This window comes from Hippocampus bargibanti, linkage group LG15 (genome assembly GCF_051943395.1).
Source record: "Hippocampus bargibanti isolate YZ-2025 linkage group LG15, ASM5194339v1, whole genome shotgun sequence".
In the NCBI taxonomy this organism is placed as follows: domain Eukaryota; kingdom Metazoa; phylum Chordata; class Actinopteri; order Syngnathiformes; family Syngnathidae; genus Hippocampus; species Hippocampus bargibanti.
The window spans coordinates 8,547,970-8,564,189 of NC_142748.1; the positions used below are offsets into that span (position 1 = coordinate 8,547,970).

At 46.2% G+C, this 16,220-nt stretch overlaps 4 protein-coding genes across 9 annotated transcripts in view; 3 read left to right on the forward strand and 1 right to left on the reverse strand.

The window, feature by feature from the left end:
* The window catches only part of ankfn1a (ankyrin repeat and fibronectin type III domain containing 1a), a 46,125-nt gene extending 36,235 nt beyond the window's left edge, over positions 1 to 9,890 (forward strand). For 3 of the 5 annotated variants that reach the window (XM_089014651.1, XM_089014649.1, XM_089014652.1), the window contains one exon: positions 192 to 1,182. In XM_089014651.1, coding sequence (XP_088870777.1) covers positions 192 to 879 — 688 coding nt within the window. In that variant the 3' untranslated portion in view covers positions 880 to 1,182. Of the gene's footprint in view, positions 1 to 191; positions 1,183 to 2,378; positions 3,037 to 7,567; positions 7,691 to 9,759 lie in introns of those variants that run through there. The other 2 variants (XR_016117270.1, XR_016117271.1) reach the window with 2 other exon arrangements.
* nog3 (noggin 3) lies at positions 5,267 to 6,900 on the forward strand. Its single transcript, XM_089014659.1, has one exon. It carries the CDS (start codon positions 5,586 to 5,588, stop codon positions 6,285 to 6,287), a length of 702 nt encoding a protein of 233 aa, XP_088870785.1. The 5' UTR covers positions 5,267 to 5,585; the 3' UTR covers positions 6,288 to 6,900.
* Positions 9,316 to 13,308, reverse strand: LOC148887584 (chromobox protein homolog 2-like). 2 transcript variants are annotated; one of them, XM_089014656.1, is made up of 6 exons: positions 12,765 to 13,308; positions 12,636 to 12,679; positions 11,956 to 12,021; positions 11,816 to 11,885; positions 11,388 to 11,728; positions 9,316 to 10,695 (listed from the first exon to the last, which is right to left on the reverse strand). In XM_089014656.1, the coding sequence occupies exons 1-6, from the start codon at positions 12,828 to 12,830 to the stop codon at positions 9,810 to 9,812; spliced, it is 1,473 nt and encodes a 490-aa protein (XP_088870782.1). In that variant the 5' UTR covers positions 12,831 to 13,308; the 3' UTR covers positions 9,316 to 9,809. The 2 variants fall into 2 exon arrangements, with proteins under 2 accessions (XP_088870782.1, XP_088870781.1); XM_089014655.1 differs by having other exon boundaries at positions 9,318 to 10,695; positions 11,379 to 11,728.
* Positions 13,309 to 13,444: 136 nt separating this feature from the next.
* cox11 (cytochrome c oxidase copper chaperone COX11) lies at positions 13,445 to 15,160 on the forward strand. The gene is made up of 5 exons (XM_089014658.1): positions 13,445 to 13,648; positions 13,848 to 14,164; positions 14,285 to 14,440; positions 14,503 to 14,628; positions 14,811 to 15,160. Exons 2-5 carry the CDS (start codon positions 13,865 to 13,867, stop codon positions 14,997 to 14,999), a joined length of 771 nt encoding a protein of 256 aa, XP_088870784.1. The 5' UTR covers positions 13,445 to 13,648; positions 13,848 to 13,864; the 3' UTR covers positions 15,000 to 15,160.
* The last annotated feature ends 1,060 nt before the right edge of the window (positions 15,161 to 16,220 follow it).

A 16,220-nucleotide genomic window follows, 5' to 3' on the forward strand; every position in this document is an offset into this window, starting at 1 on the left:
TACTTATACTCTACTATCGCGGGTGATCCTGGTCCCCATTAGTAGTGAAAAACAAGGGATTATGTAACTGCATTTTATTCACCAAGTTTAGGGAAAACGGTGGCAAATTCTAAAACATTTTAATTGAAATAATGTGTTTTGAAATTTGGGATGATTGATTTATTTTTTGCTTCTCGTCTTTTGTTATCCAGGTACAGCGCCCGCCTTGTAACGGACCACCCGCTGTCCCCAAGCCCGGAGGACGTCAAGTCACGGGATGGTCCAGCGCCCTTCTTCCCCCAGTCTCCGCCGCCATCCAAAGACTGCCCGGCCTTTCCCTCGTCCCTGCCTCGCTCCCCGTCCCTACCCCGCCCCCTCCCGGCGTCCCCGTCCACCCCGCTGTCCCCCCGTTTCTCCAGCGACCTTCCTCTGACCTTGCCAGTGTCCCACACCGCCAAGACTCTGGAGGGTCTCTCACTGTCTCGGACCCAACCGGAGGGGGGCGCCCCCCAGGTGAGACCCATCGCCAACCCCCCATCCAAACGCAAGCTGCTCTCCAGGAGCCACCGGGGCCAATATTTCAGCGGCCCCCAACGCTGGCTGAGGGGACACGGCGGCGAAAGCCACATTGCGTCTTTATCCGAGGGCGTCTACACCAAGCAGTACGACCCGGACCTCCCCTACGTGAGCCGCGCCGACGGCGTCCCGGAGACCCGCAAGGGTCGCCCCCGCGAGCCGAGGCCCCACGTGCGAAGGATCTTCGGCGACGCAGGCGAGGCGGCGCAGGGGGCGGCGGCGCGCTCGGAGAGCGGTGAGAAAGAAGGCGCCACTGGGCAGGACATTGACTCGGATGAGCAAACCAATGCGCAAGTGTCGGAGATTCTTAGTAGTACGCTCTAAAAAAAAATACCCCAACCACCTCACCCCCTCCAAAAAAAACTGGTCGCCTCCATTCATAAAAGGTACGTTCATTTTTCATATTCCACAATGAGATTTTCTCCTGACGGAGGCCGGTTGCGCACCTAGCTTGGCAACCCTCGCCCCCTAACCACTTCACCAACATTGTTCACTGTATATTTTAATCAATGTACTTTCTGTTGTTGGGGGTCACAAAGACAGGAAAAAATACCAAACAATCATTTGGACAGTTTTCTTCAGCAGTATGCTCTAAAAAAATACCCCAGCCACCTCACCCCCCCCCCCCCCCCCCAAAAAAAAAAAAAAAAAAACAAAAAAACAAAAAAAACGGACTGGTTGCCTCCATTCATAAAAGGTACGTTCATTTTTTCATATTCCACAATGAGATTTTCTCTTGAGGTTGCGCCAGCCGTGGGCAACCCTAGCCCCCTAACCACTTCACCAACATTGTTCACTGTATATTTTATCACTGTACTTTCTGTTGTTGGGTTTTACTAAGACAGAAAAAAATACCCAACTATCATTTGGGCAGTTTTCTTCAGCAGTACGCTCTAAAAAATACCCCCAACCACTTCACCCCATGAAATACTAAAATATCAGACGACTGGTCACCTCCATTCATAAAAGGTGCGTTCATTTGTCATATTCCACAATGAGATTTTCTCTTGATGCGCACCTAGCTTGGCAACCCTCGCCCCCTAATCACTTCACCAACATTATTCACTGTATATTTTAATCGATGTAATTTCTGTTGTTGGGTTTTACTATGACAGAAAAAAAACACCCAACAATCATTTGGGCCGTTTTCTGTGTAAATTCCTGAGCCTGACCCCTAACCACTTCTCTTATGGAGGTGCCTGCTGCTGTCTAAGGTTATCACCCTTCCCATTGATGCCATTTTCGTCTTAAGTCTTTTGTTTTTAGCCTTGAAACACTCTGTGGGACCCAAACCAGATCTCACGATGACTTGATGAAATAGCAGGTGAACTTTGTTGGGGTTTTTTTGGACTTCTTTCAACCGGACGGCCATTTTAAAGTTCTCTTCAAGATTGGATCTTAATGGAGATGATAGCAAGCATCAGATTTTGGAACCCGGGACCTTGATCTCCTTGCCATTATCTTGTCTATCGGCGTTCTGGAACGTTTTCGTGAAACTTTTTTTTGTTTGCGTGGATCGCAAAAAAAACAAAAAGTTGCTGGTTCAACTCTGGCCAAGCCTCGGACCTTCTCCCGGCCACGACTGTTAAAACGCGGATGACCAGCTAAATAGCTAGCAAGAACTGGAACTTTGCACGTTGTCCACCTAAAAAAATGTGAGCGTTGTGATCAGTAAAACGATCGCTACTTTAAGCTGAAGAGTTTTGAGGAATATTTCAGGTTGGAAACTTTTTCATCGGAATGAACTGGCGACCATTTTTTTTCGGGGGTACACCAGTTTTAATTTAAAAAAAATCGCTTTTCCTTTTCTCTGCATGTTACAGGCCAACAATGAGGCGCTCTAAAGCTACCCGGACACCACCAATCACTCTGGCTGTGAAGTATTTTTTTTCTCTCTAAAAATCCCCCCCAACCCCTCCATGTCATACCACATACTGACTACGAACGACAAGGCGATCGAAAACGGACAAACCGGCGTATTATGGGATGTAGTTTTGAATAATCACTGATGCAAGCCAAGCCGCTCGAAAAATCCTTCGGTAAATTCCCAATTGATTTCGTTCCCATGAAAAGTTTCCAGCTGTAAAAATGTCCTTGAATTTTTTTACAACGCTACGCTAAAATATTTTTGTGGTTTCTTTTGTCTCTGATGGAACTTATAAATTTTTTTTTTTGCGCTTAGCATGACGTGTTGTGCTTCAAACTGGCATGCGGGTGTCATCTCAGGACGTTTTGTCGGGATTGTCGTTGTTTTATTCGGGCCTGCTCGTCACTTCCTGTTTGTTCCCCTCACACGCTGCTAACGCTTAGCTTTCTTTGGATGTTGTAGGCGGGGGGCACTCCTTGTGTTATTTATTGTTTCCGAGGAGCACATTTTGTATGCGCACGTCATTTTTTGTTTTATTTGTCCCCCCCACACACAATTTTTCAGGTGTTCACATTCTGGAATAAAAGCTGATAGAACTTGTGATCGTGACGAGTTAAAATAAATCCACTCAGATATGTTCGGAATTTAATAATAATAATAATAATAATACCTTTCATTCATAAGCACCTTTCAAAACTCTCTAGGTACACTTTACAGTCACGGGATAAGTTTTTCTGTGGGTGAGCAACGGCAGCCACACACGCCAGCGTTCACTCAACCCGGAAGTAACTCAAATAGATAGAAAGCTAGCTAGCTAGATGATGGATAGCTAATAATAATAATACATTGCATTTACAAACGCCCCTCAAAACTCTCAAGCCCTAGCTAATAGATAGCCCTATAGCTAATAGCTAGCTAGCTAGATAGCAAATAGTTAGCTAGCTAGGTAGCTAGCGAGACAGCCTGCTTTACCATTGTAACGCTGAATTTAGGATTCAGACGTCATCATCGTTGTCTCGATGTACCGTATTTTCTGTTGTATAAGGCGGACCTAAAAGCCTTCACTCATTCACGAATTTATTCAAGTTTTGTTTTTTCATGCTTGGGTGCTGATAAAGTGCTGGCCAGACCTTTGGTAATGTTTTTCCCCTCACAGAAGGCGGCAGCTTTTCCTTTTTTTCCATGTTAGCGCGCTGTTCCACCTTCAGCTGTTGTTAAATCGCTATATAAACCAATATTGGATTGCATTTTTGGATATGATTTGCCTTTATTAGTCTCGCAGTGGACAATATTGTATTGTATTTTGGACATCCGCCCCCCATTTCAAGCTCATATAACTCCAGACCCATATAACTTAGGAATTAACTCTTTTTTTCTGATTAAAAAAAGGTTTCTTACGCTGCATTGAATGTTTATGTAGTCCTAAAACTCACCATTCTGTGGATCCTGTAATTCGAGTGATGATGACAAAAACCCTGGCACTGAAGTGGAAACATTTTTGCACGTCTGGCAGTGAATGAGCTGAAAAAGTAAAACCTACTCGTGTGTTCCCGCCCCCCGCTCAAGCAAGAAGCTTTTCTTATCTGAGCATCGCCTCGCCGCCTCCAACAGATTTCCAACAATCTCTGCGGCGCCGCTCGTAAAGTGACCGAAACGCTTCCATCGGAGGCAACGGAATGTTCCGTTACCTCCGCCAAGGAAGTTTTGTTTTTGTTGAGTGAGGCTAAACGTTTTTTTTGTGTGGAGAGGAGCCGCAAAGTAAGAGAAGCAAGACGCCGCCGCCGTCGTGCAGCCGCTTTGTCTTCCTCGTAGGCCTGTGAAATTTTTTTGCTGGCTCACAACTTGGAAGCGACACGAGAGAGGGCTGGCGGGCGCCTTTGCCAAAGGGGTTAGCACAACAGTCGAGACACCTCAAGTCAACAACGCTGGCACCACAAACACACACAGTATGAGAGGACACTCCATTACAAGACTGTGTACCAATATTTTTGCAATTTTAATTCATACACTGCCAGACGATGTGCAAAAATGTGTCCACTTCAGTGCCAGGGTTTTTGTCATCATCACTTGAATTCCAGGACCCACAGAATATTGAGTTTTAATACTACATAATCATTCAATGCAGCGAAATAACCCTTTTTTCATGTGAAAAAAATAGTTAATTCCTAAGTTATATGGGTCTGGAGTTGTATGAACTTGAAATGGGGTGTATGTACAAAATACAATGCAATGCATACATATTGGTTTGTATAGCGCTTTAACAACAGCTGAAGCTGGAACAAAGCGCTAACATGGGGAAAAAAGAAATGCTTCCCCCTTGTGGAAAAGAAAAACATTGCTAGAGGTCTGACCAGCGCTTTATCAGCACCCAAGCATGAAAAACACCATGAAATGTATTATTATCTATATAGCTATCTAGCTAATTTGTAACAGACAATAAGGAGACAGAATGAACTTAACACAACTACTATCTATAGCTAGCTATCCATTAGCCAGCTAGCTTTCTATCTATTTGTGTTACTTCTGGGTTGAGTGAATGCTGGCGCGTGTTGCTGCCGCTGCTCACCCACAGAAAATATCCTGTGACTGTAAAGTGTCCTCGAGAGGCACTTATAAATAAAATGTATTCTAATTACAATATAAAAAATAATAATTATTATGATAATAACAAATATTTTCTTTTCCCGAATAAATTAATGAATGAGTTAATTTTTATGAATTCCATATAAATGGCGTTTAGGTATAAAAAATGTACCCAATATTTTACTACTTTTAGTGTCTTTGTTGTTGCGTTTATGTTGTTGCTTTGTGCGCGTGCATGTATTTACGCGCGTGCTTGTACAGCGTGTTTTTTATGTCTGAATAGACACGAATGTGTCTGCGCCATTGCGCGCGCGTGCGCCTGGGTTGGTCCAGCATCCAAATGACGTCATCGCCTCCTGCAGCGCGCACCCCCCAGTGGTGCCGAACGCTATTTGGGACGCACCGCACGGAGCGCCGCCGTCATTCCAGCTGGAGGGAGGCGAAGGAGGAGACCGCCGGCATCCCCGATTCAGACCCCCGAACCCCGCCGAGACATGGGCTGGCGCGCCCCGCCTCGGTGTGCCACGGACGCGGGTCGCGACCCGTGACGTGACGCTAAAAAAAGTTGAAAGTTTACGCCATGGCTCCCCGTGCGCACCAGCGGCTTTCCTCCCTCCTGGTCTTGACGCTCATCCTCGCTTGGGCCTCGTGTCAGCACTACCTCCTGCTCCGACCGATTCCGAGCGACCACCTTCCCCTGGTGGAGCTCAAAGAGGACCCGGATCCTCTGCTGGATCCCCGCTACAACGACCTGAACGAGACGGAGCTGCGAGACACCCTGGGCGGACACTTTGACGCGCACTTTATGTCCGTGCACCCCCCGCCGGAGCGGGATGAGGACGCGGACAGGCACCGCGGCCGGGAGGAGGACGACGACGACGCCGATATGGACCCCCTGGCGCGCCTTCTCCTCCCCACCGGCACCGTGTCCAAAGACCTCCGCTTCCTGGAGTCGGAGGGGCAGTCGAGCAAGAGGCCCAAGCCGAGTAAGAAGCTCCGTCGGCGGCTGCAGATGTGGCTGTGGGCGTACGCCGCGTGCCCGGTGCTCCACGCCTGGAGCGACTTGGGGCTCCGCTTCTGGCCGCGCTACGTCAAGTCGGGCCGCTGCTCCAGCAAGCGCTCGTGCTCCGTGCCCGAGGGGATGCGATGCGTCCCGGCTAAGGCCAGGCGCTTGACGCTGCTTCGCTGGCGCTGCGTGCGGAAGAAGGCGGGCCTCAAGTGCGCGTGGATCCCGGTTCAATACCCCGTGGTGTCTGAATGCAAATGCTCGTGTGCCAAGTGAGGAACATTCCGCATATGAAATGTTATCCATCACCACCCCATTTTTTAAAAATTATGAATAAAAAAAATGGCACTAAATATGTACTTCCAACAACGCCCAACCAGGACACAAATGGAACGTGAAGAAACTACCTGGACTCCTGCATAAAAAAAAAAACTTTTTTTGGGAATTGACTGAATATGAACCTCTTGATTATAATTTTAAGACGTCACAGTTTATCATTCTAATTGTGCCTCCATTGGTTGGTTATCTTGAAATCATGTGCAACAAGAATCAAATTATTTTCAATGTGGTATGCGCACTTCGGAGGGCGTTAAATGTACATGAAATAGTTATATCAGTAAGCCACAGTCATATTTGTCATGGTCTGGAGAGGATAAAGAATATATTGTATGCCTTTATGATGCTACTTGTTAGCCCGTCTATGGCATTTCCCATTATATGTTAAGAGTAAAGTTGAGATGACTTTTTTGGTCATTTTTGGTTGTAAAAGGGACAGTTTGTGCCCCCTCCCCAAAAAAAAGTCTGGAATCGGATCACTTGTATCTATTTATACATCGTGCAAACACATAACTATATTTATGTATGTATAATTGTATGATTAAAAAAAAGTCCCAAAAAATACAAACATGGACTTTGTTTTTGGTATTTAGATGATTTCCTGCAATTAAATTATCTTAATGACAATACAGTAAAGTCTCGTTATATCGATATTCAAGGCAGTCCGAAAAAATATCGATATAACCGGGACTATCGATATATCCGACCCTGTTTGCATGTAATTTTCTCCGTGCGTGCATAGAAATAGTATCGATATAACCGGGACTATCGATATATCCGATATCGATATAACGAGACTTTACTGTATTTGGAATTTCCCACTGCTTTTAACTCATTCATTGCCAAACATGCAACAGTGTGTCTGCTCCAGTGCCAGGGTTTTTGTCATTGTCACTCGTATTCCATGACCCACAGAATATTCCGGTTTAGGACTATACGTGAACATTCAATACGGCGTTAGAAATCTTAGTCTCTCTTCTTTCATCAGAAAAAAAAGTTAATTCCTAAATTAGTCCTAAATCTGGAGTTATATGAGATTGAAATGGGGGCAGATGTCCAAAATATAATGCAATACATACATGTGATTGTCAGTGCAAATGTCATTTCCGGTATGTGCGACCATCTTGGAAGAACCGATGCCCGGAATAATGCGGTACTCCATATTATTATTTTTTTGCTCGATTACCTGCGACAGACTTGTATCTTGCCTCGTTTTCTAGTTTGTCAAGTGGATACGCCGTCAGTTTGTCACCCAAGTGCAAGGAGCCACTGGGTCTGCCTGCCCCGATCCACCGGGAAGTTGACGTCTCACCACTGGCAACGCAAGTCACCGTGACAAAAAGGTTTTTCTTTCATCACCTAAAACAAAAACAATTCCGGGCCTCCAAAGGGCACTGCAATTTTTATGTCCGTGTGTCTGTCTGACTGCCTGTCTGTCTTTACGTGTGTTGTTTGTGTATTTTTGAGTGTGTGTGTGTGTGTTTGTGTCTCAACGTCTGGGCGTTTATGTCTATGTGTGTGTGTGGGTGGGCAGGCAGTGGAGTCTCCTTTGGCGCGGAGACAAGCAGACTCTCATCAATCTGCTGCTAAGCTAACACGGCTAAGTGTCAAAACAGACCTGCCGCCAAACCACACACACCACACACCCACACACACTGTATTTGGGTGATCCCAGTGTGCGTGTTTGCGTGCTGGTATTTACTTCAGAATGATATCAACATTTTTATTCTTCCCTGTAATGCCAAATTGAATCTCACTTGGTTTTAACTCCTTCACTGCCATTCACAAATGTGTTCGTTTTTTCATACTTGGGTGCTGATGAATTGCTGGCCAGACCTCTGACGTTTTTTCTTTTCCACAAAAGGGCACAATTTCCCTTTTTCCCATGTTAGCATAGGTTTTCCAAAAACATGCATGGTAGATTGATTGAACACTCCAAATTGTCTCTGTGTGCCCTGTGATTGGCTGGCAACCGGTTCAGGGTGTCCCCTGCCTGGTGCCCAAAGACGGCTGGGATAGTCTCCAGCACCCTCCACGACTAATGGGGATAAAATGGTCTGGAAAATGGATGGATGGATTTGATTGAACGCTGGTGCAAATGGCTGCCGCTGCTCACCCGCACACACAAAAAAAATCCCGTTACTGTAAAGTGTCCTTGAAAGTTTTGAAAGGCGCTTAGAAATTAAATGTTTTATTATTATTATTATTATTATTATTATTATTGTGATTGCTATTCAGTCGGTAGTAAATGGAGTGAAGTGCTTGGTCACGCCGGTCCACAGGAGGGCGCCAAATCCTCCCTTTTCAAACAGGCGGCGTTTTGGCTCCCTCTTGAGGCAGCTCGGGAAATTTGAATTATTTTTTTCTCTATGAGCGAATAACCAAGTTTTGAGTCCCTCTAACTTGTGAAACTTGTGAAAATGTAGCAAATAGTGTTTGTGTTTGCTTGCGTGCTGTAACAGTGCGGCACAGTGCGGCACAGTGCCTAGTACGTGTTTACGCATACCAGCGCTGCACCCTGTGAGGGTGCTTTGTTACCGCCTGTTTGCCCAAATTCATTTGGGGAAAATTCCACATCTGCACAAGCAACAGCGCTTGCTCAGATAGCGTAAATCACACACGTACCAACTGTTCAGAAACATTAATTAACTCATTCACTGCCATTCACGAATTTATTCGGGAATTGAAAATATGACAGAGCGCCATTCCTAAATTTGTTCGGGTTGTTTTTTCATGCTTGGGTGCAGATAGAGCGTTGGCCATGGCCTCTGGCGATTTTTTTTTCTAAGCATTTCCCTTTGTTTCTATGTTAGCGCTTTGTTCTAGCTTCAGTTGATGTTAAACCGCAATACAGTATAAACCAATATGTATGTATTGCATTGTATTTTGGACTGCCGCCCTCATTTCAAGATCATATAATTCCAGATTCATCTAATTTAGGAAGCCACACGCACCAGCGTTCACTCAACCAGGGAAGTAACTCAAATAGATTAGTAAGACAAATAGATACAAATAGAAAGCTAGCTAGCTAGCAAGCCAATAGATAGCTAATAGCTAGCCGCGCTAGATGCGAATTTGTTACAATCTGTCAGTTTTGCAGTGCATTTACCATCAAGTTGTCTCCTTCCCAAGATGGAAATCTGGTTTTATTTTGAAATGTTTCAAGAAAAAGAGGCACACAATAGAGGTGAATAGAAAGATATTTACAGTATAAATTAAAAGGATCAATCATGTGTGTGTGAAATACTGTTCAGGAAATAATTAAATAACATTTATAGCACCTTTGGTCCAAAAAAAAAAACCACAAAACAGTCAAATGTTCAAATGACAGAGCACAAGTTTTTTTTTTTTGTCACATTGTGGACCAGGAACCTGAGGCACTGATGACTTCCTGTTTTGTCACTTTGAACAGGAACAAATAAAATGTCCGCGGTGGAAGATTTGGCACGACGACGACGACCGCTAATGGTTGCGAGGGTTAAAGAAGCCAACGCTGGTGGGCGACTCCTTCACGGTGACGGTGATGAAGTTGGCGGTGACGTCGGTGACGAAAACCTGTTCCAGAAGGTTCCTGGTGGGGCGCCAGTCCGTCTCCGCGTCCGACTCGGTGGCGGCGTCGCCCAGGCTGGGTCGTCCGTCGCCGGGATACGAGGTGGTGTCTCGTTCCCATTCGCCGCCGCTGCTGTCGTCCGAGTCGCCCGTGCTGAGATCGTTGCGAGCGGATTTGCGTTCGTCTAGCGGCGGGGCGTCCTTCCTGGTTTTCTCCGCGGCAGGGATGAGCGGACGCTGCCCGGCGGGGGTGACGCAAGTGTCTCTGATGACCACCAGGCTGCCGCTGCGCGAGCTGGAGCGTACCGCCACGCCGGAGCGCACCGGCGCTACGCTATTGCTAGCTAGCGGTGTCGTTTTAGTGACTTTCGGCTGATTGAGCGCTCGCAGGCTGAGCGTCTGATTGGTCGCCCGCTGCGAGGACGACGACGGCGCCTTGGCGACCGCTCGCTTGTGTTGGACCAGTCCCGTGTAACCGCCGTGGCCGTCCTGTCTCCTCGGAGACGCTGTCACACCCCCCCCAAAAACGGGTCTCAGCGGAGGCGGCATCGCTTTGGCGCCGCTGGGGCCCGACGTGGAGCGTTTGAGCTCGCCGTGCGCCGTCTTTCCTTTGCAGAGGGAAGGCGAGGAGGCGGGAGAGGGGCGGTTCCAAACGCAGCCCCCTTTGGACGTCGCCGACGCCTGCGAGAAAACGGAGCTGTGGGCGTCGCTGTGGTGCTCTCTGGCGCTCCGGCTGAGTCCCGTGTAGGTAAAGCTTGCCGGTTGCAGCGGCTTCTTCATCCCTGGCCGCGGATCCACCCTGGGAAGGCAAAAAACTGGCGTTTGAAAGGTCTGTAGAGATACCAAACGCGGCCCCCCAACCCACCTAATTCACCTGACTTGCATTTTTAACTCATTCACTGCCAGATGTGCAAAAATGTGCCCAGTCCAGTGCCAGGGTTTTTGTCACTGTCTCTAAAATTGCAGAATTTGAGTGAAACTTTGAGTTTAAGCACTACATTAACATCCAATTCAGCGTAAGAAACCTTAGACTCTCTTCTTGCGTCAGAAGAAAAATGTTAATTCCTAAAATGGGGGCAACTGTACAAAATCCAATGCAATATTGGTTTACATAGCGCTTTAACAATAGCTGAAGCTGAAACAAAGCGACTTCTGGGTTGAGTGATTATTAGCTAACTCTTAGCTTGCTAGCTAACTTTCTATCTATTTGAGTTACTTCCGGGTTGAGTGATTATTAGCTAACTCTTATTATTATTAACATGGACAGTAGGCCAAGGCCCCTCTTGGCAGGAAAAAACATTGCCAAAAGTCTGACCAACGCTTTATCGGCACCCTCTCAGGAGAAAAAAAAACAAAACCCGAACAAATTCGGTCCTATCCATGTCCTATCCAAATCCACGTCCTATTTTAATTTCGTGAATGGCAGTGAATGAGTGAAAGACACTTAGTTTCCATGAAAACCCGCATAAAACCCTTGCGTACTTTCCATACTTGCGTAGGAAGCCCGGCAGCAGTTGGTGATGGCTCGGCGACGAAGGCAAAGGCGGAGTTCTACTTTTCGCCGGCCTCAAAGCGCCCACGTTGGCGTGAATCGCTTTCCTTCCGCGTTTCTTGCGATGGGGTTCCACTTTGGCGGGCAAAATCTGAGGCCGCCTCTGGGGCGCAGGGTGCAACCGAGGACCCGACGCCGATGCCGACGCTGCACTTTTGGCCTTCTTACGGTCACGCTCAGCACCGTCATCTTCCTCGGACGAAGACGCCACCGACGAAGACGCGGCGGAGAACGACGACGAAGACGAACGGCTGTCCTTTGCGGCGGTTGAAACGGGGAGCTGCAGGTGAATAAAAATTACAGTCACACAGCCATCTTGGAAGAAAAAAAAATCACCATATCTCAGCTGAAAGTGAACCAAAACTACCGGAAATTTGCGTGGTCGCCCTCTTGGCCTCTTTCCTTTCGTCTGATATAAAAGTTCTCGTTCTTGTTCTCTGAAGTGATAGAAGTGAATCGACATCTTGAATAGTACGCGTCGTTATTCCAATACAGGCGGTCACAAACCTTTTGTGAAAGGCCGCGAGTAACCTCGGGTCCAAAATATTCTCCTCTGGCTCCCAACTGTTGTGCCTAAAACCATAAAATCCGCATATTATTTTTTTAACGCTCTTGCAGTTTGATCCAATATGTATTATGCTGCCTTGTTCTTGTGACACCCTGTCAATAAAGTTGAATGCGATTGAAGAAAAAAGGCTCAAGTGCGTCATAAGCCTGTCACAACAACAAAACAACACAGTGCAGAGGAAACGGTAGGTAGAGAATAAGGTAGTAAACCGATGAAAACGTCAGAATTGATGACGTTTCTAATATTGGCTCAATATTGTTTATTGTCGTTTTAGTCCGTTGCTAGAGAAACAATATGAACAATCACCGGACAAAAACACCGTGCTCCTTTTTTTGCTCGTATGAAAATAAACAGAAAAGAAAACAACAGCGCTGTTTTGGTCTTTTTTTGTCTGCTTAGCTCGCTGAGACAAAAAAAGAAGGCTGCACCTCGCATCAGGTAAACCATTCCCGCAAGGCAAGAGAAAAGCTGCAAGAATGCTCATATTTTGCACCTTTTCTTTTTGTCAGCTGGCCGTTATCCAGCCTTGCACGGTCGTAGTGCGTGCGCGTGCACATGTGCATGTGTACGTGCGTGCTCGATTAGCCTCTGCGGCTAACTGAAATGGCTAGCGACTTACTTGGACGACCACCCTCTCCATTTGACAAGATACTCGAACTTGCCCTGCAAAAGAACACGTAAGGGAGATCTAAATGGATGACGCGGGAGCCGTTAACCCCCCTCCCGGGTTATCCGGCGGCTCGCTCACCTTTCTCGGCCGCTTGCTGAGGATGCATTCGGCATCAAATACCTGGCCCACTGTCACCCCCTCCATTGCTCGCACCAGCAGGACGGCCGGGAAGCAAAAGGCCTTCTTGGGTACGCGCGGCCACCGTAGGCGCTTTGCAATGCCTCGCGTCAACAAATAAATCGCTTCAAATGTAACTTTTAATGCAAATTGTCAATCGTGCGTTTTACAACTTGTTGTATGACGAAAACACCACACATTCATAATTTCCACGTGATTTAAAGCAGTCGACACCAGGACAACCAAAACAAAATTTGATTCTCTCTTTTCTATTCATCCCATGAGGATTAGATTACTACAGTAGAATTGTAATAGAGTATTTAAAACTGCGAACATGAATATTCTGCATCAATGATAAATGTCGACAAGAACAACGAATGTAAAGGGTGATGCATTGGTATGGACAATTGTATTAACATTGTGAAGAATGTCAACATTTAGAATCTGGTCGTCGTTATGACGAATAAATGTTTTGGCAAATGCTGAATCCACGCACCGAAAAGACAAAACCATCGTGATTATATAATGTTTAAATATTCTATAATCATGTGCAGCGTAAATGCCTACTTTGTTGCAACGTATTTTGTTTATCCAACGCAGAACCTTTGTTTCCCGTTTGCTATTGTAGACGGAAGATTTTAAGTGTAACACGCTGGTTCCTTGTGTAATGTGTCACCCTCAAACATGTTATCTCGTTCGTTCAATACTCCCGGTGAATGAAAGCTATAAGCAAAACCAAAAATGCTTAGGAGATTGTTTTGCTCTGAAATTAATCATATTTATTTTATGATTTCATTCACCTAATATCTTTTTCGTGCCGAGCACTGGACTGTGGACACTTGCAGGTGAGACGTCCATCTTTTTTTCCATCAAATGTAATCATAACATGACACCCAAGTGACTTAAATCTACTTTGATAACAACGCCTTTGTCATAATTGACACATTTATTAAAACACAGCGTGCTCGTGGTTGTGTGTTGACAATACGTGCATGGATGGATAATAAAAAAGTAGTCACATATAACCTGTTGTCCTCCATGCAGGTGATCCTCTCCCTGCCATGCTGCTGTCATGTCTCCTCAGCCACTCAGTACGCGGCCTCGGATCCTCACCCCTCCTGCCTCTCAGATGCTTGAGGGCTCTCCACTGCGATGCCAGGCGCCCGCTGCACTTCCGGCGGCGGAGGACCTCCCTGTCCTCCCACGTCCAAAGCCGAGGGGTCAATAGCAGAAAGCGTCCAAGCTTCCAGGAATGGCAGAAGACACGTAACAAAACGGTGCTGACCTACGTGGTGGCTGTCGGCGTCGCCATGGTTGGCTTATCCTATGCCGCCGTGCCACTTTACAGGCTCTACTGCCAGGTGAGCGTGTGTTAGAGAATTTGAGGAAGGTTATGTTTTGAGTCAGAGACATTGGTGACATGGATATCGCACCGTGATCGTATTTGTCACATGTTTTTTTTTTTTTCCTTCCCCCGTCAGGCGACGGGACTCGGCGGCGCGGCAGTGGCCGGTCATGACTCGGACCTGGTGGCCAACATGGAGCCTGTGAAGGAACGCGTCATCAGAATCACCTTCAACGCCGACACCCATGCCAGCATGCAGTGGAACTTCAGACCTCAGCAGACAGAGATTTTTGTAAGTCGCTCATTTCGACATCGCTGTCGATGTTGACAAACGGTAACAATTTTTTGCTGCAGGTGGTCCCGGGGGAGACGGCGTTGGCCTTCTACAGGGCAAAGAACCCAACAAACAAGCCCATTATTGGCATCTCCACTTACAACGTGGTGCCCTTTGACGCTGGGCAGTACTTCAACAAGATCCAGGTGGGCCACACTGGGATTAACTTGTGCTTTTGGGGGTTTTAAAATAAGCGTTATCTTTTTTTTCTCCTTATTCTTCCACCGGTGAGATGCATGGTGGGCCCAATAAAAATGCAACGGTGGTAAAGTGAACGATCCCGAGATGCCTGCATGCCTCACGGTGCGTCTCCTTATGTTTGCTTCAGTGCTTCTGTTTCGAGGAGCAGCGCCTGAATCCTCACGAAGAGGTGGACATGCCAGTCTTCTTCTACATCGACCCCGAGTTTGATTCCGACCCCAGGATGGCTCGCGTGGACACCATCACGCTCTCGTATACTTTCTTCGAAGCCAAGGAGGGACACAATCTGCCACTCCCGGGTTATAACTTCAATTGAACGCAAAAACGGACTCGCGGTGAGACTTTTTTGACCCTCGATGACATCAAGTTGGACCGAAACTGGATTTTTAAGACAAACAGGACATTTTCAAACATTGGAATGAACCTCACCGTAAAATCATTTTAATGACTCAATTCAATAAATGGTGATCAATTGAAGCTGCTGAGTTTTATCATTAAATATCTGGTTAATATCGTTGGTTAAATTGGCTAATCAACTCCAAGTTAGCTGGATTGCTAGCTCATTCACTGCCATCGACGAAGCTCTTCGGCTGAGGAGCGAATCGTGCAACACCTTCAAAGAAGTACAGATGACGGCTGAAGAAACCTTTTCCTCGATGGACCATTCCAGTACGACTGACAGACAATGTGCAAAAATGTGTCCACTCCAGTGCCAGGGTTTTTGCCATTTTCACTCCAATTCCAGGACCCACAGAATATTGAGTTTTAGGATTACATAAACATTCAATGCAGCATAAGAAACCATAGACTCTCTTCTTTTATCAGAAAGTAATTGCTAAAAAAAGAGTTAATTCCTAAATTATATGGGTCTGGAGTTATCTGCGCTTGAAATGGGGGCCGATGTACAAATTATAATACACACATTGATTTATATCGCGCTTTAACAACAGCTTAAACTGTAACAAAGCGCTAAGATGGACAAAAGTGGAAATGCTGCCCCCTGGTGGAAGGGAAAACATTGCCAGAGGTCTGACCAGCGCTTTATCAGCACCACTAGTGTAAGGGAAGAACAGGGAATGGCAGTGAATGAGTTGGATTGGATTAGCCTTTATTAGTCTTGCAGTTGAGAATTTTATATTTCACAGCAGCAAAGTCATGAAAGTAAGAGGAAAGGAAAGGAAGAAGTAGAAAAAAACAAAATACAGGAGCTGCTGTAAAGGTAGCCACACTTGCGGCGCCATCTTGGAAGTAAAAAAAACTAAATAACAAATAATATGACAACACAAAGACCTGAGAGTCATTCATTCTGCAGCACTTGCTGTACCCTCTGTGACATGAAGCAGTTCTTGATGAAAGAGGAGAGGATCAAAGCGTCCTTTTCACCAGTGGACCAGGGACTTCATGGTGGAATATGCACGTCTACTACAAGCTAAATGTTGAAAGTAAGTGTTAAGTAATGTATATTTTGTTCATTTGAAGCAGGCATGCCAAAGGACGCCATCATCTGTAAAACCCGCATGACGACTGACTGACCTCG